The sequence below is a fragment of the Odocoileus virginianus genome, chromosome 11 (genome assembly GCF_023699985.2).
Source record: "Odocoileus virginianus isolate 20LAN1187 ecotype Illinois chromosome 11, Ovbor_1.2, whole genome shotgun sequence".
Classification (NCBI taxonomy): domain Eukaryota; kingdom Metazoa; phylum Chordata; class Mammalia; order Artiodactyla; family Cervidae; genus Odocoileus; species Odocoileus virginianus.
The window spans coordinates 21,323,850-21,347,510 of NC_069684.1; the positions used below are offsets into that span (position 1 = coordinate 21,323,850).

At 43.0% G+C, this 23,661-nt stretch overlaps 1 protein-coding gene across 4 annotated transcripts in view; it reads right to left on the reverse strand.

Annotated features, from left to right (window-relative positions):
* The window catches only part of BRINP2 (BMP/retinoic acid inducible neural specific 2), a 159,135-nt gene that overhangs the window by 24,592 nt on the left and 110,882 nt on the right, over window positions 1-23,661 (reverse strand). For all 4 annotated transcript variants that reach the window (XM_070474040.1, XM_070474039.1, XM_020879726.2 and 1 more), the window contains exons 3-5: window positions 14,575-14,765; window positions 12,844-13,052; window positions 1,209-1,314 (exon numbers count right to left, since the gene is read on the reverse strand). In XM_070474040.1, the coding sequence (XP_070330141.1) occupies window positions 1,209-1,314; window positions 12,844-13,052; window positions 14,575-14,765 (506 nt within the window). The remainder of the gene's footprint in view (window positions 1-1,208; window positions 1,315-12,843; window positions 13,053-14,574; window positions 14,766-23,661) is intronic.

Sequence of the window (23,661 nt, forward strand, 5' to 3'; positions counted from 1 at the left end):
ACGTTTTCCTTTCTTGACGATGTCCCTGCAATGGCACTTGAGCAGCCCTCCCCATGTACCCTGTCCACATGTGCTTGCTTCCCACACTCACCCCTCTCCAAGCCCTTTCCTTTCACCTCCCCCATTAGCTCCCTCCTCCTCCCCATAACATTTCCTATTGCTATAAAATAAGTGCCCTGAGCAATGTCTGCATGAGTGATGGGTTATAAAATTAAATGGCATAAACCATTCCAAATGAACCACCAGACACTCTGAACTTCACTCATTGCTAATTTCCAGAAACAAACCCAGCCCATCCAGGGACCTAGGAGAAGAGGGATGCTAATTGCATTGCACTGCGAGGCTTTAAAGAAAGGAGGCTTTTCCTCCTTTTTTATTATGTTTCTTGATGCCTAAAGCATTCAGGGGTTGCGTCTAACTCAGGTTGGCTGGAATTTGTCATCGTAGATCCTAGGTGAGGGCTATTGATTTTATAATACCAAGACAATCATATCTTAAACAGAGTACAATTCAGTTAGGCCTTAAGAAGAATGAACATTCCCCACTGCCAAACAGCTCTGACTCCATCTACATAGCTCTGCCCCGGGGATGCTTGGGGGACACCTGAGTGCATCCCCTTATCTCCCAGCCTCCAGACCTTGTGTCATTCCTGTTCCTGCTTGTTCTGTCCCCGGTTGAGGCTCCCACTCCTTTCAAACTCGTCTCCTGGCTTTGACCTCCCATGGAAGGATGCAGACTAGTAACAAAAAGTAGGGACCATTCTCAGGATAACCAGTAGTCCCACATTTTGTGTAGCTCTTAGTCGAGCTAGAGATGATGTCCCATGATCACTCTGCAAAGATCAGCTGTTCCGCAGAGGGTTCTTTGGACAACAAGGGAGATTGCCCAGCTAGACCAAGGCACAGAAGGATGGGAGTGCTCTTGCTATAGGATAGTGACAGAGATCTGGGGCAGGACTAGGAGGTAGGAGGATTCGGGTGTCGAGTGGTTTGAGCAGTGGTTGAGGTGTAAAGTAAACCATATCAGAAGTTTTCTCCAAAGAGTGACGGAAAGTTGTTAATTATAGGTCCCAGAACTAGGGGTAGTTTTTGTCTTTGGAAGGGTCTAGCCAAATGAGGCAGATGGGACCTTTCCCTTTGGGTGATCTAAACCTTTTTTTTTTTTAAACCAGCCATGGAAAGTGTGAAAACCATCACAGGGTACCTTACCGAGTAACTGCACCTTGTTCTCTGGACTCTGTACCAGGACGGAGCTGACTGAGTCCAGGTTGTCGTAGTTGCTGCAGCCCAGGGGGCCGGTCCGGGTCTCCGTGACCTAGAGCAGGAAGGGTGGGTTTAGACAACAAGCAGAGACTCTCCCTTCGCACTTCCGTCTTCCGGTCAGCCATCCTCAGGCTCTGTGTCCTGTCCTGGACTGGCCCAAGGAAGGACATGGCTCTTCCTACGCTGGGAGCATGAAGCCACTTTTCCCCTTGTTCTGAGACAGGGAATATCAGTGCTGTGGGGCTGGCGGCAGCAGCTATCCAGAAGTGGAAGCCTTTCAGAGGACCCAGGGGGACTTTGTGTCTGGAAAAAAGAAACTCAGTGTAGGAAGAGGAAGTTGAGCCTCCACACTGGAGTTCTCCCATCTCCTCCCCCAGAGGAAGACAGGAGGCCAGATGCAGATGCTGTCAGCCCACTGGCCAGCCCAGCTGTAGCCACTTGATGTGGTGCTCACAGGCTTTAGGGATCCTGAAGATGAAATGCACTAGAGAAATATGAGTTATGAGTATTATTATTAATATTAAACATTTAAGTCCCACCTCGGCACTGAGACGTCCTTAGAGAAAATCAGCCATGGGCTTACTGCATATTTTAATAAGTATATTAAATATACATAATCTCTTATAGCTATGTGATATTCCAAAACACCACAGAGTCATTTTAAAATATTATAAAGTTGGACTATCGGTTTTTCCCTGATGTTTAAAGTATAAGATGAAAAATGGGGAGCTTTAAATGCACTGAAATAATTATGTAATAAGACTGATGGGGACCTGAGGCCCTTTCTTTTCAGGATCTCTGGAGGCTCTGCCAACAATCAATCAACCAATCAACTGGTATTTATTGGGTAGCCACTGTTCAATTCCCTGCAATTTATCAAACCTTCATAGAGTGCCTTTCTCAGAGTTCTTCAAGGAAGTCGGCTCTGATACCTCTGACCTTCTCTCCTAGCTCCAGGCACCTCTGCTCTGCAGCAAGCAGACGACTTGAAGTTTTCCATCCTTTCCTGCAAGTATTTAAAGCCTGAGTCCTCCACACATGAAAGGCTCCACAGAGGTAAGCTCATAGTTATTTTGCTCATGAGGCTGTTAACAGCAATTAACACAGTGGCTGGCACCTAATATGTACTCAATAAATTAGAGTGTGTGTAATATGTTTCGGGCTTTGAGGGGTGGAGAGGTGGGCATAAAGATGTACAGGTTATACTGTGTGTCCTCCAGGAGGTTACAACCTGTGGGAAGACAGGTACATATCCAACTGACTGATACACCTCCTGGTGGAGAAGAGGTAACATGTCCTAACGAGCCCTGAGGAAAGTGCAGTTCTAAGCAAGGGAAGGAGTTTCAGAGGAGAGAGCAACTGAGTTGTTCCTTCAAGATGAGTAAAACATGGACAGGAAGAGAATGGAGGGGAAGTACTCTCAGAAAAAGAAGGGGCGGCATGATCTACAACATATGGGCTTGATAAGTGTGAGATGTAATGTGTCTGCCACTCTGCAAGTTATCACAGTGAATTCCAAAGTATAAGTGACATCGTTAAAGAGAATTTAGTATAGTTAGTCCTGAAAACTACACATGGAACAGAGTAGATGACAGGTGGTGTGATACTAATACAGTGAAGAGAGAGAAGGGAAAAAATGTTGTTGCTTAAAGTAGTATGAGAAGGCTTCATGGAGGAGGTGATCCATAAATTGGTCTTAAAGGATAAGAGGGAAGAGAAAGACTACAGGGCAAGCAACAGACCCTGTGCATGAGAAGCAGCAAGACCCAGCCTGGATGGGGAATAGGATCAAGGCTATGACAGAGGCAGGAAACCCCTCTACAGTTTCCAAGCTCATCCTCCAAGATCATCCCATTTAACCTTCACACTAACTCTGAGACAGATCGCACTACTATCATGTTTCAGGGAAAGATACAAGGTTTAGGAAGATACTAGACCCAAAGACTCAGAGCTATTGAGTAGATGAGATAGGATTTTGACTTCAGAATCCTCAGACTTCAGTTCCTGGCCCCAGTATCTCCTGTGAGGGCATATCAGAGGGCTACAGACAATGGAGTTAAACCCATATAGACAACATCACTCTAAAAAACAAGTGTCAACAGACCAGCTCATCCAAAACATTTTAGTGATCTACCCTCTCTGCAGAAGGTGAACATGGCATAAGACAAATTGTATAGACTTTATTTTTTATTGGGATATATTTGCTTCACAGTGTTGTGTTAATTTCTACTGTACAGCAAAGTGAATCTGCTATACATATACACATATCCCCTCTTTTTTGGATTTCCTTTCCCATTTAAGTCACCGCAGAGCATTGGATAGAGTTCCCTGTGCTATATAGTAGGTTCTCATGAGTTATCTATTTTATGCATTGTATCAGAAGACTTTAGATATTATGATTACAGATGAGGAAATCAAGACCAGATAGGTTAAGTGATTTCTTCAAGGTCACACAGTCAGCTGCAGGGCTACAATTCATTTGACTCATTCATTCATTCTTTCACTCATTTATTCATTTATGAAATATTCCAGGAGAATCCAAAACTCACAGTGAGCCAGTCACTACCATAAGGAGTTTACAGACAAGTGGAAACATGTTATACTGACATAATCCCCGTGTTACACACGAGCCTGCCTCCCTCCATAGGTGGGCACTTGGTGCTGAATAATGTCTCTGTATTGAGTGAGTTGGTGACTGGCTACTGCAGTGGGAAGGAAGAACCAGGATTATTTCAAGGTAAAGCTTTCTTTATCTATTTGGTGCAAAAATTCCTATAGGAGCTGTGGCCAAGGACTAGCCCAGCTATTCGGGGAAGCCTGTCTCTCTTGGAATGGAGTGGGCTGAAAGAGTGGGATGGGGGTGTGTGGTATTTGGGAGGTTTGCCTGTCCCCGCCTCCAGGTAAGCAGGCCACCACACTGTCACTGAGTTCTGCACTGGCTTTTCTATCCACCCACTCACCAGTTGAACACTCACCAGCATCAGGTCCATGCAGGGAGAAAGCTACATGCCTTATGCAGAAGTAGGACCACTCCTGAGAGGGTGAACAGAGCACTGCAACTTTCCGCTTTTTCATTCCACCCCTGTCCCTCCCTCTCTACCACCGATTCATCTGCCCTCCTCCCGAACCCCACCACCATCTTGTTAAACATTCTGGGGCCGGCTCCCATGCAATTTTCTGACCTTTACTTACCCATTTCCAAAGGTCAGTTCTAAAGAGAACAATCAATTAGGTGAGTCATTGAAAGGGTGTGCGTAGCTCTACTTTGTTAATTGCAGCACAGGGATGGGAAGGAGGAATAGACAGAAACTGCGATTCCCCCTGTTCATTTCTTGTTAGAGGGAATGATTCAAGCCAGATCTCCAGCAGTGAGGAAGGCTCGCTCAGGTTTTACCAGATCCCAGAGTCACTGCCCTTTCTATGGCTCCTCTGCCCTGAGCCACCTCTGACCTCCCAGAGAAGCAAGGAGGTGGGAAGCAGGAGGGGATTTGCAGACGGTCCTCTTGCAGATGGTGCCTAAGCACTGACTTGACAGGCGGGATGAGTCGAGGACCCCCAGACCTGCGGAGTGATCAAAGTCCCAGAGTCCCTGGCAGGTTGGTCCAGGAACCCTGTGTCTCTCCCTGTAGAAGAGGCAGACAGCTTTGGTGGATTATAAAGAGGGCCACGGAGGTAATGGAAAGTGCAGCTCAAAGAGAGCCTCAGATAAGCTTTCAGAAAGAGAAAATAATTGTGTGCTAATTGGTCTGTTGACAGAAACCGTCCTGCCTTCAGAAAGCCCTGATGGATCTCAGGTTCATTAGCACATCCAATTTTCCATAAATGCCGGATTGTGCAAACCCTCATTCGGGTGAGCCTGCTCTCCTCCCCTGGCCCTTCACTCCCCGGCTGCTCTCATCCTACCGGGTTGGGGGGGGGGGGGGGGGGCGGGTGCTGGCTTGCTGCACAGCTAAGTTCCAGTAAAATGGGCTTCTAATTGTGAGGGATAGGGCTGGCCAGAGAAGCACGGCTGAGAGTGTGTGGGATTCAAAGAGCTGCAAATTGAACCCCAGGCTGCTGCAGGCAGGAATCTGGACAAGTCACTTTAAGGATGCTTATGAGAACCATTCCCTCTTGCCATCCTGAGGTCTATGCAAGCTTGTGTGGGGGCTCTTTTCAGGCAGCTCATGAGCCTCTCAGGCTCCCCACCAAGCCCTTCCTCAGCCTTCAATTAAGTAGAGGGTGAGTTACAACTGGGGTTTCCCAGCTGGCGCTAGTGACAAAGAACCTGCCTGCCAGTGCAGGAGATAGAAGAGGTACAGGTTCAATTCCTGGATGGGGAAGATCCCCTGGAGGAGGACCTGGCAACCAACTCCAGTATTCTTGCCTGGAGAATCTCTAGGACACAGGAGCCTGGAAGGTTATAGTCCATAGGGTCTGCAAAGAGTTGGACATGACTGCAGTGACTTAGCACGCACACATGAGCTACACTACAAAATATGCCCCTGCCCTCTTCTGGGCTCCTATCCCTTCCCAGGAATTATGGATAGGATGAATCTGTATTCAGCCCTTTCCAGTTTGCGAAGTGTTTTCATGTGAACCATATCATTTGGTGTTACCCGATCCTACAGTAGAGTAAGGGGTGATATTCACAATGTTATCCACGGTGTGTATCAGCAGAGGGGACAGGAGTGTGCTCACTAATCAGAAGACGTGTCAGCTATAGGGCCATAGTGAGGTGCAATGATCCCAAGGTGCATCAGTCCTCTGGTTACTATTTGGGGAGATCCTGGGGTTCCAGGGGAGGGATAAAGGTGGTTAGAGTGGCACATTGCAGACCAGGTGAAGATGACTCACCACTCTGTATGGAAGTATTTAATATTTTAATAACTGATGTGGCCCAATCAGATGAATCTTAGTCCTGTATAGGTGAGTCAAATAGTTGGTAAATCCAGGTCATAGAGTTCAATAACTAACATCTCAAGGTCACAGGAATAGTAAATATCAAGGTTGAACTCCAGTCCCTGGTGTTCTCACTTGAGGAAGTTCATCTCCTATTAAACCAGGTAGCCTGCCATCCCCTCTCAGGAATTTTAGTAAGGGTCTCATCACACACCCAACACTGTGAAGAGACTTGGAACTGTGTGCATATGACAGTCCCTGCTGCCTAAGCCCCGAAGTTGTGTGTGGGGAGGGTGGAGACAGGTGTAGAAACAGCTGCAGTCTAATGTGACGCATCCTGTAACGGACGTACGTCCTGCCCAGGGCAAACCTTGCACCAGATGGGGGTGTTCAGTGGGGTCTCAGTCATGGGCTGGATAAACAAAAGGGGGTAGGGTGCCTCTTTCTTGCCGTTAGTGAAAAGAAGTTGCTGACAAAGGGCAGAAAGTAAGAGTGCCTTTGCTTAGAGAAACAAGAAACCAGCAGATTTACTCATGGGTTTTTCCTTCACCTAAGTTGAGCAGGTGGGCAGACCCCCTCACCCCCACCTACCTCCACCCAGAATAATGACTGCGCCGGAAGCCAGCTCATCCCCTGTAAAGGAGCCTTCAGTAGAGGAAGCAGGTGGCAGGGGCTGCAGCACAACAGCAGAGTCTGAGCTCGAAAGGGTGTGCGACTGTGGGGGGCGGGTGTGTGGGGTGGGGGTGCCGTCTGGATTTGCAAGTGCTGTGTGTTAAGGCAAAGAGGTGTCTCCGGTGGGACTCCATTACTATCAGGATGGACTGGCCAAGTCAACCATGTGGAGGGAGCAGAGCCATGGGATGGATGCCAACACCTCCCTTTGCTCCCTAGTCTAGGGTATGCCCTTTAGCAAGGACTGTGGGTTATAGTGAGAGGTGAAATAAGACGCTAAATGCCTTGTTTTTCATGGCTCTCTGAACTATATACCCCATGGGGAACACCCATAGTGCTCCCAAACAGACATAACTCCAGGTTAAGTAGCCCAGTGGAAGCTGAACAGTCATCTTCCCACCTGTCACTGAGGAATTCCAAGAATAGGCTTCTGAGGATGGTGGCCCTCTTAGAAGATGGACAGCAGCTCTAGTTCTAGGATGTGCATCTACAGGCACTATAACAGACAGGATTTGAGTGCCTGCTCACCTCTCACACTGTCACCCACAGACCTTGCTAAAGAGGTGAGTCCAGGAAGCCATGGCTGAGATTACATAACCCCCACCCTTTGTGCTGGACTAAGATGGATCCTGATCCAGGGTCTCTCTCTGGGGAATTCAGAACTATGATACTGGACGGGGGAAGGGAAACTTAAGGGGTGATTATGGAGACTTAGGAAATTCAGAATAACTAAAGCACCTACTACGTAACAGGAACTGAGACTGGTACAATGAACAAAAGAGGGGTCTTTGTCTGATGGTGCTGGCTAAGACAAACAGAAAGGTAACGTTCAGCCAGGGCCAGCTTCAGAGCAAGACAAAGCTGAATGCAGGCCGAAGTCCCTGGCATCCAGAAAGTCTAGAATAAACAGAGGAAAGAACTTGAACTAGAGAAGCAGGAAGATGAAGCAGGTAGAGATGAAAATGTAGAGATGTGTTACAACAAGAAACAGAGCATCTTGGGAATGTTACTGTCCTTTTACTATGCCCATGGGTCTACACTGGATCCAGGGCCTTGTTCTTAAGAGCTCTGTGGTATCCTTCACCAGCATCCTCTTAACAAACAATCCTGACATTCAAGCTACCTCTTCCTTTCAACTGAACATGCTTACATGCAGTTGCACACACACTGAGAAGAGCCTAACCTTTGTGAAAAGTGGGGTCAGTGACTCATTCACCCAACAAACCTTGACTCATGACCCATAATGCGGCAAGCTCTGTACCCCTACTGGGAACCAAAGATGCCTAAGACCCAGTCCCTCCCACAAGACCTCAGAATCTCAGAGGTCCTCTTGCTAACCAGCACTCAATTTAAGTGACAATCCCTATAAAGTAGGCACGCTTGAAATACCAGCTACCTTGGGAGTCAGGAATGGCTTCACAAAAGGGTTACCTTTTTGAGCCAAAGAAGGGGTAGGAGGGGCCACTCAGGCAGAGAACAACCACTGTAAGCAGAAAACAGCAAGCACAGGGGGGAGGGGGACCCAGAGAATATAAACGCTAATGAAGGGCTGTGGCAGGGGCGGGGAGCAAGGGTTGAGAAGAGTGTAAGAGGACTGCTTGAAGCTAAAACTAAGAAGACAACAGGCATAGGAGGTCTTCAACTGCCTTCCCATCTTGTGAAGCAGAAGAATTATTCCTTTTCAAGGTCCAGTTGCTCGTGCTTTCTATATATTTTCTTACTAGATCTTCCCAGAAATCCTTCACAGTAGAAATTATTCTAAGTGTGCAACAATTTTAGAAGGAACTAACTGGGGCTCAGAGAAGTTTGGTTAAGTTGTTCAAAGCCTTGCCATGAGCTGAGCTCAGACTCTTGGGTTCTTTCCCATGCATGATACTGCCTCCCTGGATGGGAGATGGTGGTTTTGAGCCGTACCCATGTATAGTCAGGAGCCACTGATTTCAAGCAGTGGAATGATATGATTTGTACTCATGCAAGCAGCATAGATGATGAATCAGGGAGCAGAGCGGAGAATGTGGATGGGAAGACTAATTGTGCAAGAAAATCAGGTAAAGAGTTGATGACGTTCTGAATGGCCGTGAGCATGGAGAGGAGGCAATGAGTGAGCTGAAGATGTTACATGCAAGGGAGTGATTCTAGCGATGGATCTAGAGATCTAAGATGGGCAACGAGGCCCTGGAGGAATGACAGAAAGAGATAAGTTGGTCAGGTCAAAGGTTAGAAAGGGACATTAATGGGACCATGTAGTTATTCATCCAGGCCTACCTTTCATGAATGGATAAGACCAATTCTTCTTCAACTTTAACACAGCCCACTAGAGGGCTGAAGAGAGAGGGGGCTTCTACATAGTTCTGTCTTCTTAGTAAAATCCACTCTATGCTACTACAGTCCTTCTTTCATCAGTTTAAGTTAAGATACCAGCCTCCAAAATGTACCCTAAGTCTGCCTGAACATCCATCTTCCTCCTCTCTCAGACTCTCACTCCAGACCCTGGACATCCCCTAACCTGACCCCTCCTCTCCACTTATGCTCCATCATGCCCTCAGAATCTCATGATCAGTCCTCAGCAAGAACATTTATAACCTCAATCTCTTCTTAAGAGTCCACCTCACCTTTTTGTTCCAAGCAGAACTTAGCAGCTTCTGAGGACATGTCTTCCCCCCCAGTCTTCTCTAGGACCAATGGTCCTCCTTCCTCTCTAACTTTCTCTGGCCCCTCTGAAGTCAGAACCATCAGGACTATCATTCACTACCCCTCCATGGCACGGTCTATTTTTCTCATTACTCCCTCTCCCTCACTAAGGATTTTCAGAATTTAGCTTGCTGACCATCATCTTTCTTACCACAAACAGATCTGAATCATTCCTGATGACTTCAGCATCCACGTAGGTGATCCTTTAATACCCTAGTCTCCCCCCCCTCCTCATCTTGTCTTCCAGAGAACCCCATCTTAGCCTCCCACACCTATGGTCATGCCCCAGAACCTGACCCTCTGTAACTGCAATATTAAACATCACATACTTGTACCTCCTCTAGTCTCATCCCTGTAACAAGTCATCAAACCTACTTAAGACTTCCAATCTTTTGACCTGGTCAACTTTTCACTTTCTATCATCCCCTAATGGTTTCAAATCCCTTGATCCATCACTGTAATCACTCTTCATACATTCTTTTCTCAGCAATTCCTTCTTCCATTTAGCCACGGACTTTGCTTGTTTCATCAAGGAAATGGAATAAATCAGAAGAGAATATCCATATCCTCCCACCATCACATCTGTCATCTCACTGCATGTGTGCTGTATGCTCTGTACTGCCTTGTGCTACAAAGGATGAAGTGTCTGTAGTCCTGTGTGAGACCTGCCACACCACTCATGCCTGGAATAACCACCTCTCTCACCTCCTCAATTGCTTCTGCAATCATCTCCTGTCTCTCCTGTACCATGATTTCCCCCCTCTCTACTGAGTCATTTTAATTAACATACCAATATCTTGGAATAGCTCCCATTTTTAGAACAAAAACACAAGCTCTTTTGATTCCCACATCACTCTCTTGCTATCACCTATTTTTCTATTTGCCTTTATAGCAAAACCTTTCAAGGATTGTCTCCACGATTCTAATGCTTACTCCACTCTCTCTATTGAACTTTCTCCACTCAGCCTTTTATACCTTTCATGCCACTGAAACTACTCTTATCTAGGTTACTAGTTACCTCCACATTGCCAAGTTGAAGGTCATATTTGCAATCTGACTGCTCAAGTTGCCTGCTCCTTCTTTTGTAAAGCCCTTTCTTCATATGGCTTTGTAATCCAAGTTTGGTTCTCTTCTAACCTTTATGCTCTGTCTCAGCTTCCTTTGTTGAATCCTCCTCATTTGGCCCATTGCTGAAAACTGATGTGCTTCATGATCCAAAGCCCTAGGTCTAGTTTATCAGCAGCATTCAGTCCTCAAGTGATATCACTTCATCCTTCACTATAGTTTTAAATACCAACTACACTTGTGGATATATTTGCATGCCAAACTTACATCTCCAATATCGACCTTTCTCTTGAAATCCTGGTGTGTATAGACAATTGCCTGTTAGATACCTAATAAGAATGCCAAATCCAACATGTCTAAAACTGAACTCTTGATTTATTTCTTTCAGGTCGGCACCTTGCCCCAGTGTTATCTCAGTTAATGAAACCACTGTTTATCATGTTACTCAGGCCAAAAATCGTGTGATTAATCTTGACTCCTTTCTTCCAGTTTCTTAGCTAACCCTGGATAGGCTCTACCATCAAGTATAACCTGAACCTGGGAACTTCACACCAGCACTATTGCACCAACTTCATCCAAGTCACTGTTGTTCATCTTGGCCAGTGCAGTAATGGGTACACTGGGCTCCAGGAACCCCCTTCTCTCATCAGCAATGCCCTCATGATCTGGCCCCTGCAACCACTGGTGCCTCATCACTCCTCTGACTCCACTCCAGCTACACCACTGGTGCTCCTGGATCATACCAAGCACTCTCCACTTCAGGGCAGTTGCACTCCCTCCCTGTTCCATCTTGAATGCAGTCACTCAAGATACCCTTATGACTCACGCCCTCGCTCACTCATATCTCCGATCTGGTCTTCCCTAAAGTACCATGTTTCCATCGCCCCTCTATAGTCTTCCCAGACTTTGTGTCTTTCTACCAATAATCCCACCTGACATTATCTATGTCTTTGATTATGTCTCCACCACTAGAATTTCAGCTTCACGAGGGGAGGGACCTTATATGTCATAACTCACTTTTGGAATCTCAGTGTACCCAGAAGAGTGCCTGACACATAATAGGTGTTCAATAAGGTTGAGATTGGCATATGCACATTGCTGTATGTAAAACAGCCAAAAAGGACCAACTGTACAGCCCAAGGAGCTCTACTCAGTACTCTGTAATAACTTATATGGGAAAAGGATCTGAAAAAGAATAGATATATGAATGTGTATAACTAAATCACTTCGCTGTACACCTAAAACTAACAGAACATTGTGAATCAGCTATACTCTAATATAAAATTTAAAAAAATTTTAAATACTTATTGAATAAATGAATGAATGAACAAAACTTCCTTGTGAGTCTTGGGTGGGATAAAAGCAGAATATAAGATTGATTCTCAACAGCCTCACTTTATATTTAGAAGTAGAATCTCCAGTGATCTCAAGTATCATCACCACTCTTCTCTTCCCTTATACAACATGAACTGCCCTAGAAGTCTTCTAGAGAACATGGGATGGATGTTATAGTTATTGAAATCATAGGAAGTATTGAGGTTTTCAAACATACATGAAATCACATCACTCCTCTGCTGGTTTTCTACTGCACTTTGATTTATATTAAAAGTCTTATCGCAGCCATGTGACCTGGCTCCAGCCTACCTCTGAATGTCATCTTGCACCAGCATCTTTCTTGCTCACCTCTCTGCAGTCCCAGCAGTCCTGGGTTTCACCACGGCACCACACTGGTTCCTGCCTCAGCGCCTTAGCACTTACCATTCCCCCCGCCTGAACACCCTTCCCTCAGATCTACACACAGCTGGCTTCTAGGGATTCAGACCTCAGTCTAAACCCCAAGTGCGCTTCCCCTTGACCAGTCTGGCTAATACTAGCTGTGCCCCTCTTGCCTCAGGAAATCTGTATCTATGACTCAGTTTTCCCCTTATATCATAACCTGGAATGACTTTGCTGATTTTTACAAGTGTATTATCTTCATTCCCCCACTACAGTGTGAGCTCCGGAAAGCAGTGGCCTCGGTTGCCTTTCACTGAGGTTCCCTCAGCTCCAGCTAGACTTAGGGAAGCTCCAGAGCTTCAGAGCTCCAGAGCCTGCCTTAGGGAAGAAGCATTGTGGCTGTTTGCTGCAGAAGGAAGCCCCTGCCCAGGCTTTAGGGCTGTGCCCACATCAGAAAGCTGCTTCCCACTACCGTCAGTCAGGCGGAAGACCCAGGCCCCCGCCCGGTGTCTCTGCCGCTCTGCCCTCCCTTCCCCAGCACCTCTCAGGCCCTTACCTTGATGGCCCCCGTGGCTATCTGGATGTGGTGCAGCCGCCGCAAGGTGCTCTCCCTGTCGATGAAGTAGGAGGCTGCCAGCTGGTGCAGGGTCTCCAGGGACACGGCGGAGCTGTTCCCACTGCCCCCGATCACAGAGGCACTTCCTGCCGTCTCTGACTTCCGGCTCAGTTTCCGCTTGTCCACAAAAATGGTCAGGGACTCTTCTCCTACAGCAGGCAACATGGGCGTCCTGGTGAGAACTTCAGCTCCCCGAGCCCCTACCCATCAGAGCGTGAAACCCTCCTCCAGCAGAGACTGAGCTAAGAGGGCGCCTGTGGCCCCTGCTGACAGCCTTTTCCCATCCCTACCACAACGCTCTCATCAGACTGCACCACAGGATAAGGGCACCGCTGCCTGAGAGGCCAGCCTCCTCCTCCCCACTTCCGTAATCGCCCAAAGCTCATCCCCCGCCCCTCCAGCTTATCCATTTAACATCCTCTATTGATCTCTGTCTCAGGCAATCTACCTCCATGGGGAAGATAAAATTCTCTCTCTCAAGCTGTTTATAAAGAATCACCGTGGATATTTCTGCTCCCTAAGAAAGGGCAAAAGCCTTGAAGTTCAACCTCCCTTCTCCCCCTCAAAGGCTCAACACCTACCACATGTCAGCAGCTGGCCTGAACCCTTGGAGTGTTCCTTTGTAGTCCATAAGACAGTGAGCTAAATGTTATAATAAATCCTCCTTTCTTCTTTCCAGGACAGAGAGAACTCTGCCTCTTTCCAGCTCTCAATTCTGCTCTAGGTCCTAGCCAGAGGTTGTACCACCTCACCTTTGCCTCCATCCAGCCCAGAAGTATTGGAATCTGTTTGGCTGGTTACCAGTCTCTACAGAGTGGAAGCAGAGAGATCAGGGACTTAAGGAGCATTTCCTTTTTTGCCTATGTGTCTGGGCTTCCCTGGTGGCTAAGACGGTAAAGAGTCCGCCTGCAATGCAGGAGTGCACGTATGCTACGTCGCTTTAGTTGTGTCCAACTCTGTGTGACCCTGTGGACAGTAGCCAGCCAGGCTCCTCTGTCCCTGGACAAGAATAATGGAGTGGGTTGCCATTTCCTCCTCCAGCGGATCTTCCTGACCCAGGGATCGAACCTGGGTCTCTTCTGTCTCCTGCATTGGCAGGTTGGTTCTTTACCACTAGTGCCACCTGGGCTGCCAGCAGGAGATGCGGGTTCAGTTCCTGGGTTGGGAAGATCCCCTGGAGGAGGAAATGGCTACTCATTCCAGTATTCTTGCCTGGAGAATCCCATGGACAGAGGAGCTTGGCAGGCTACAGTCCATGGGGTCACAAAGCATTGGACACGACTGAGCACACATACTGACTACTGTAGCCACAGCCAATATTAGGATATGGAGAAACTTCAGGGTTAGATGGCTCAGTCAAAAGAAAACTGGGAGCGCCCCCTGCTGGCAAGTGCTTAGCAGACGTCTGTCCCCCAACCTCCTTACCCCGCAACCTCCTCCCCAGGAGGATGCGTATAAGCAAAGCAATGTTCTGGCAATGAAATTGGATGTCAAGAGATTATACTGTTGACAAATGCAACAGAATGAGAACATTTCCCAGTCAAAACAATGACAGGAAGAATAAAAGATCTAGGGAAAGTATCGAAGCTATAGTCAACAGGTGTTAGAAAGCTATTTCCAATGGTCTGGCAACCAGCGAGTGTAGGATGGTAGGATCAAGATACTGCTTACCTCCGAGGGTGGCAGAAAGTAGGAAGTGAGTGCCATACTTTTTGATCAGGTTTTCGGTGACCTGTTGCAGGTTGGGTCTCCTTCCCAGGAGGCGTATGTTCCGGATAAACTCTGGGGCAAGAGGCAGTGGCAAACTAAAGAAGTCCTTCCTTTCCAGAGCCAGGTTGTTCACTTTCCAACGTGCAAACTCCCTGGAGGGAAAGACAAGGGAAAACTCAATTGTATTCTGGGACAAGAGGAATAAAATTGAGAGCAAGTGTGTTTCTTCCTTCCTTCACCGCCTAGTCTCCTCTCAGCACACATCTCTGCAGATGGAGACACCGGTGCCTGAAAGAGGCCCTCTGGCCTCTCGTTCCCAGGTGATAAGAAAGCCCTACCCCAGTTGACCTCCCAGAATATGCTTCCACTCAGCTTTCTCATTGGAGAGTGGCTTCCCTTCTCCCAAAGACAGTCATGGTCGTAGTGTGTAGTAGGGGAAAAACAAACAATGAAAATATTGAAAGTGGTTTACAGAAATAAGAAAATGAAAGAAAGTGCAGTCACTCAGTCATGTCTGACTCTTTGCCACCCCATGGACTGTAGCCCACCAGGCTCCTCTGTCCATGGGGTTCTCCAGGCAAAAATACTGGGATGGGTTGCCATTCCCTTCTCCAGGGAATCTTCCCAACCCTGGGATCACACCTGGGTCTCCTGCACTGCAGGCAGATTCTTTACCATCTAAGCCACCAGGGAAGCAGAGATAAGACCTAGTCACAATTGCAACTCAGTGGATGAGTCACCTCACGACCTCTGTTACCCATTTGTAAAGTCAGAAGATTGGTTTAGAACAACAGTTCTTAAACTTTTCGGTCTCATGATACTACCATACTCTTAAAACTGAAGAGCCCCCTGTATTCATGTGGTTTATATCTAATGATAATTACCACTTTAGAAATTGAAACTGAGAAATTTAAATCCATTTTTTTTCATTATAAAGTAACAGAAATAAAGCCACTACAAGTAATATAAATAACATATTTGTATGACAATCACTGTATGTTCTGAAGCAAAACAGATTCAGTAAGAAGAATGGCATTTTCTTTGCCTTTTGGCAAATCTCTTTGAGTTTCTGGCTTAGCAGAAGAGAGCTGCATTCTTGTATTCTGTGTTCAATCTGTTGTGATAATTGTGAATATTCTTCTTTGGGACCACACTACACTCAACAAACATACTTTCTTAAAGGTTAATTACAGTGTGGACTCTGAAACCATACCAATAAACTTTTCATTCTCAGTCACATTAAAACCCAGTGTTCTATATTGCACTTCGAATGCATCTTTTTACTCCGTGATTTTGAAACATCATATACTGGTCATCCATCTGCAAAATATAGGACCATTGAGTTATTCAGATCTTCCATATTTTGACATATTTTATTATATAATATCAAAACATATTTGTTAATATTGCCACAAATCTCATCAAAGAAGTCCTTAAATATTGGAAAGCTGTCAAGCTTATGATGACAAATACAAGTTTTCCAAAATTCTAATTTTCATTTGAAAGCTTACATTTTATCACTGGTAATAAATACTGTCAGTTGTTTCCCTTAAAGAAGCAGGCTTGTTTCATTCCTTTATTTATTTATTTTTGAGAAAATGTCTGCCAAACACTACAATCTGCATAACCATAGATTGTCTCTTGGTTGTTCAAGAAAAATTCAGTCATCCCATGAAAAAAATGGCTAGTTCAACTCAATCAGAAAAGTATTTTTCTCTGAGACCACCATTCTTCAGTAACCTCAAACATGCTTTTATGTGTACTTTTCACTTTATCATACAAAATATTAAAAAGACATGAACTCATGGTCAAGATCCAATAAAAATAGATTTTACTGCTTCAGGGGCACTCGTGAAGCTAACATGCATGTGTATGTGTGTGCATTTCGGTTCAGTATGTAATGATGAATATATGACTACCAGTGTCATTGAATGAGACTGCCCTTATTCAATTTAAGATGCCAGCAGTTTCATTCACCATAGCTTTTGCACATTTACTGCAATGTCAACATGGCATCTTGAAAGGAACTAAGGGGATATGCATTTTAAGAACCTTTATACTAGATGATGGCAAAGTTCCTTTCTAGTCCCATCTGGAATGTTAATATTCATGCTTTTCTCCTCACCGAAATATTTGTATTTTAAAGGATGAAATTTAAGTGAATATATCCACTAGTAAAAAGAAAAAGAAAAAAAAAAAAAAAGGAGTTCTTATCCACTGCCTCCCAAATTATAGTAGAAAGGATCGGCTCCACTGCCTTAGAAAACCACAACATGAAAAAGTCTTAACATTCTCACTCATCTGGCTCTTTATAACAGTGCTAAACCTTGGTCTAACCTTCCCTCCAAATCTATGAAGCAAAAATGACAAGGCCACAGAAAAAAATAATTCAGAATAAATAAATAAAGAGCATGTCCATTGGAGGCTATAGAATCTTCCTATCTAATTCCAGAAACTACTAAAGAGAGGGGGAATGTTCCAAACATTACCAGAGAAATAAAGGAAAAGGTATGACTAATAATTCATGGGTTCCCACAAAACCTTTTAAAATTCCCACTGTGTGGCTTTATTTATCTAAGCAGACAAGTTCATAATAATGCATTATCATTTATTTCCTTTGTGCGGGAAATGCTAAGCTTTAATTAAAGTAGGGTATTTGTGAAAAGTATTTTCTATCTCAAATCCCACTGCAGCATAATGAACAGTTGCTTGATTTCACTTCTTATTGGCTGGACAGCAAATCAAACACATAGAGGAGCTTAGTAAAAAAAAAAAAAGAAAAAACAAGACCCAACCATGTCCTGCATACAAGGCTCACTTCAGCTTTAAAGACACATATATTGAAAGTGGGGCTTCCTTGATGGCTCAGACAGTAAAGAATCTTCCTGCGATGCAGGAGAACTGGGCTCAGTCCCTGAGTGGGGAAAATCCACTGAAGAAGGAAATGGCAGCCTACTCCAGTATTCTTGCCTGGAGAATCCCACGGAGAAAGGAGCCTGGCGGGCTGCAGTCCATGGGGTCGCAGAGAGTCAGACACGACTACACACACACAGGGACTATACTGAAAGTGAAGGGATGGACAAAGATATCCCATGCAAATGGAAACTAAAAGAAAGCTGGGGTAGCTTATTTAAAACAAAACAGGTGTAAAGTCAAACACTATAATAAGAGACAAAGAAAGTCATTACATAATGATAAAGAAATCAATTCATCAAGAAAATATAACATTTATAACTATTTATGCACCCAACATAGGAGCATCTAAATATGGAAAGCAAATATTAACAGATCTGAAAGGAAAAATAGACAGCAATGCAATAATAGAAGGCAAGTTCAGTACCCCACTTTCAAAAATGGAAAGATCATCCAGACAGAAATTAGCAAGCAAACACACTGGACTTAAACTACATGTTAGACTAGATGGACATAACAGATATTTATTTATAGAACATCCCATTCAGCAGCAGAATACATTTCTCAAACACACATGGATCATTCTCCAGGATAGAGCATATATTAGGCCACTAAACAAACCTTCATAAATTGAAGAAGACTAAAATCATATCACACATCTTTTCTGACCACAATGGTATGAACCTAGCAATCAATTACCAAAAGAAAACTGGAAAATTTACCAATGCATGGAGATTAAACAGCAGGCTCCTGAACAACCAATGGATCAAAGAATAAAAAAAAAAAAATCTTGAGAAAAATGAAAGTGGAAACACAAATACAAAAACCTGTTGGAAGTAGTAAGAGCAGTTCTAAGAGGAAAATGTATAGCAATAAATACCTACATTAAGAAAAAATAAAGACCTTAAATAAACAACCTAAATTTATACCACAAGGCACCAGAAAAAAAGAACAAATTAAGGCCAAAGTTAGAAGATCAGAGTGGAAATGAATGACATAGTGACTAAGAAGACAACAGAAAAGACCAATAAAACTAAAGACTGTTTTTCGAAAGGTTAAATAGACAAATTGTTAACTAAACGAAGGGGGAACAAAAAAAAGACTCAAATTAGAAATGAAAGAAGAGACATTACAAATGATACCACACAAAGGATAAGAGACTACTATGAACAATTATACACAAATTAGGCAACCTAGAGGGGATAGATAAACCTACCAAGCCAGAATCATTAAGAAATAGAAAATCTTAATAGTCAAATTACTAGTAAAACCAAAACCAAAATCCCCAGTGCACAGAAGTACAGGACCAGATGGCTTCAATGGCAAACTCTACCAAACATTTAAAGAAGAATTACCTGATCCTTCTCAAATTCTTTCAAAAAAATGGAAGAGGAGGGAAACATTCATACTCATTTTATTAGGCCACCTTTATCCTGATACCAAAACCAGACAATGACATTATAAGAAAATAAAATAGCAGGCCAATATCCCCAGTAAACATAGATGCAAAAAATCCTCAACAAAATATTAGCAAACTAAATTCAATAGTACATTAAAAGGATAAAACACCTTAATCAAATGGGGTTTATTCCAAAGATGCAAGGATCAATGTGATACATCATATTAACAAAATAAAGGATAAAAATCATATTATTATCTCAATAGATGTAGAAAAAGCATGTGAAAAAATTCAACATTCATTAATGATAAAAATTCTCAACAAAGTGGGTACAGAGGGAACAAATACAAGCCTGCATGCTTAATTACTCAGTCATGTCTGACTCTTCATGACCCCACAGACTGTCCACCAAACTCATATGTCCACAGGATTCTCCAGACAATAATACTGGAGTGGGTTGCCATTCCCTCCTCCAGGGGATCTCCCTAGCCCAGGGATAAATCCGGGTCTCCTGCTTTGCAGGTGAATTCTTTACCATATGAGCCACCAGGAAAGCCTCAACATTAAAATGACCATCAATGACAAGCTCACAGATTATATTACATTTAATGGTGGAAAGCTGAAAGCTTTTTCTCTAGCATCAGAAATAATACAACATTGTCCATTCTCATCACTTTTATCCAAGATAGTACTGTAAGCACTATCAAGAAATATCAGGCAAGAAATAAAAGTCACTCAAATCAGAAAGAAATGAGTAAAATTGTCTCTATTGGTAGGTGGCATAATACTATAAATAGACAACCCTAAAGACTTTACCCAAAACTGTTAGAACTAATAAATTCAATAAAGATGGAGGATACAAAAATATACAAATACAGTTGCATTTCTATAAACTAATGGTGAAATGTCAGAAAGAGAAATTAAAGAAACAATCCTCATTTACATTTGCATTAAAAAGAATAAAATACCTAGGAATAAATTAAACGAAGGAAGTAAAATATTCAAACACTGCAAACTTTAAGTCACTGATGAAAGAAATTAAGAAGACACAAATAAGTAGGAAAATATTCCATGTTCATGCATTGGAAAAATCAGTATTGTTAAAATGCTCATATGACCCAAAGCAACCTACAGATTCATTGCAATCCCTATGAAAATTCCAATGGCATTTTTTACTACTTTCTACCAGGGTAGAAAAAATAATCCTAAAATTAGTATGGAACCCCCAAATACTATGACCAGCCACAGCAACCCTGAGAAAGAAGAACAAAACTAGAACTATCACACTTCTTGTTTCAAATTATACTACAAAGCTATAGTAATCAAAACAGTATGATACTGACATTAAAAAATAGACACATTGGTTGAAGGAACAAAAGAGAGAGCCTAGAAATAAACCCACACATGTAAGGAGCCAGAAATATTCAATGGAGAAAAGATAGTCTTCTTTGAGATAATGGGAATGATAATTGGAAAACTGGATAACTATATGCTAACAAATTAAACTGGACCCCTAAAAATAAAAGTAAAAAATAAAATAAATAAATAAATAAATAATAAAATCAATTCAAAATGGATTACAGAATTGAACTTAAAACTTGATACTACAAAACTCTTAGAAGAAAACATAGGCAATAAACTCCTTGACGTGAATCTTGGTGATGTTGTTTGTTTCTGGCACCAAACAATTGTCCCTGATTTGTTAAAGACCACACATAGATGTTATTAAATAACAAGGAATTTCGATCCTATCAATTTCTGTTCTATTAAGTTGTTAGAGGGTGAAAACCACAAGGGCTCTCCTTTTTTCCACAGTTCCTTACAATGGTGAAATACCCTCACTGAAAGATTAAACCATCTTAAAAAAGAGGTGGCTCCCACTTTAATTAAATCTAGTAAATAAAAGCTGGTGGTCACATTGCTAACTCAGTGCATTTCATTTAGGACTGCTGACTAGTATCTCCTTCAGGAAATTTGCCCTGACTACCCCATTCAAAAGGGCACCCCCATCACTCACTCTCTGTCTCTATGCTTTATAAATCTTTTTAGCACTTATCACTAGCTGAAACAATATATATTTTTAATTCTCTTTCTCTCCCACTAGAACATAAACTCTGTGAGGGCAGGAATGATTCTATCTTATCCAGCAGCAATAAAATAATGCTAGATATTCCAAAACAGAACAACAGTAGATATTCAATAGATGTTGTTGATTGATTCTCTCATTTATTTTGTTTACTTAAACAATCATTTCTTATATGTCACAGCTCTCCTAATCCTCTAGTTGTTTTTTTGACAACTTGATACAAGAATTTACAGGATGAGAATACATAGAAGCAAAAAGCGATTAGTGATTGATGTGAAATAAAAGTAAAGCATTCTAAATGTGTATACTTATCAATGGGAAAATTAAATTTGATATATAAAAACATAACTTATGGGCATACTTCTGTGACTTCTTATATATAAATCAAGGCACTGATATTTTCTTATGCTTTGGTAAACTGGGTCATCTTCCATTGTTGTCAGTGGGCATGGACAACTTCCAATGACTGTCCACAGTCCACACACTCAAGTCCAGCGAGTACAGAGCGCCCATTCAGACTCTGCTGTGCTTTATACTCAGTGTTAATGATCACGAGCTCCAATCCTCTACACTATGTCTAACAACAATTTTGGCCATACTCACAGAGTTAAAGATCCCCAAAGAGGCAATGATCCTGAAGTTTTGTACTTTTCCTTAGTCGTAAGCTTTTGTCCAACATGAGACTTGACGTATTTTATTCTATCACATATTTTATCCAAACCAAATCAAAGATCTGATTGTATCTCATGTAAGATGAATATAGTGAAATTCAGAAAACTAAGTAAGTTGCTTGATGTCGCAGGACTACCAAGAGGGAAACTGGGACTGCTAGAAGAAACATTTGAATACTATTTGCCCATCTTCTTCATGTCATTGTGTACACTAAAAAGCCTCTGTGTTTTGAACTGGGATCAATGAGTGCAGCTTCTCGGGCCTGCGGAGGCAAGCATAGGTAGTCCTGCTACTGCAGACCCTGCCCAATTGCCCAAGGGCTGAGGGCATCAATACACGGACACACCTGTCCATGATGCATTTGTAGCAGCACCACATGCCAGCCTGCACAGAAGTGGAGACCATCTCTTCCATTCCTCTTACATCATGAGAAAACCATGAAGCAGAATTAGTTGCTCTAAAGCAATATAACCATTTGGCATTAGAACCAGAACAAAATCTAGTGTCCCATCTCTCTCTCGGTGCTATTAATAGCAACTATGATTATGATGACAATCATAGCAATGAGACCCAGAGAAGTTGATAACTTGCAAAAAGTCACACAGTAAGTGGCAGAGCTGAGATCAAAATCCAGGTCAATACCATACTGCTGTTTCTATAACACTGTTTTCCTTTGTGTCCTTTCAATTAAGTGTATTTTACTTTATTCTAATTCTTTTCAAGTGTTTACTATATTTTAACAAAGATATTTTCATTGCCCAGAACACTTACTTCCTTTTATTACCTACACTAAACAGGGATGTACTATATATCCAAAGCACCGTGCAAGGCAAAACCTCTTTTGGACAAAAGTAGTTTCAATACACGCATTTGTGGGATGAAAAATTGAGACCCAGAAAAAAAAAATCAAGTCTATACACAGGGTACCATGCAAGGAGTCAGAGACAAAGGCCTGAATCTAGTTCCTGTGACTGCTCTGGATATCATAACACAGAATAACAAACGACTTAGAAAATGAATGATACTGTCTTAGGAAGCTTTTTATGAGCCAATAATAAAAAAATAATGGTTAACATTTAATGAATTCTTAGCATGTGCCAGGCATTCCAAGTATCTTGCAAGTATTAACCAATATAATATTCAAAAGACCCCTATAAGTGATAAAATATAATTATCCTCATTTTACAGACAAGGAAATCGAGGCACAGATAATTTGCCCAGTAGGTAATACCCAACGTCAGGAATTAAACACAAGCTGCCTGGCCCCAAGATCCACAGTATTCACCAAGATGTTATACCACCTCCCCTCTGAAACTCAAAGGAGCAGTTGTGATTTTGTGAGTGAAAGCACAAGTGTGCAGGTAGGTATGCGTGTGTGTGTGTGTGTGTACAAGTGGTAGGAGAATTTCACTGGAGAAAAATGCTCTCCCCAAACAAACAAAAACCTCTTCCATAAACTGGTAGGATGTTGAATCAGAAATAAGCATCAGGCTTCTGCTGGCTGCAGGAAGGCTCAGGCTGCGAGGGCACCCAGTGGTCCTCTCTTCTACTTCACTAAGTTTCCTGCCTGCCCTTTGGGGCCCTTCACTGAATCAAAATAATGGAGGAAACATCTGTGGATGGAGTTTGAGCCAAAGTGGTAAAAACTGTGCTTACAGAACTTATTAACCTGGTTCTTTCCAGCATCTGAAAACCTCAGAAGGCAATACTGGAAGGCAGCCTGAGCTATTCAAAGAGTAAATGTTCATTTCCAATTTTTCATTTAGTAGTGGGTTTTTTTTTCCCATAATAAAATAATCAAGGCTCTTTTTTTCCCTAGGAAAAGGATGTTTTCTATATATCAATTACATTAACACATACTACTTCAATTAAGCCATCATCTTTGTTTCAATTAAGACATCAAGTAAATTTCCATTTCAATTTAGCCATTTCTCCTAAAATCTTCTCCTACTGTGTCGGTTTCACAGTCAACAGTATG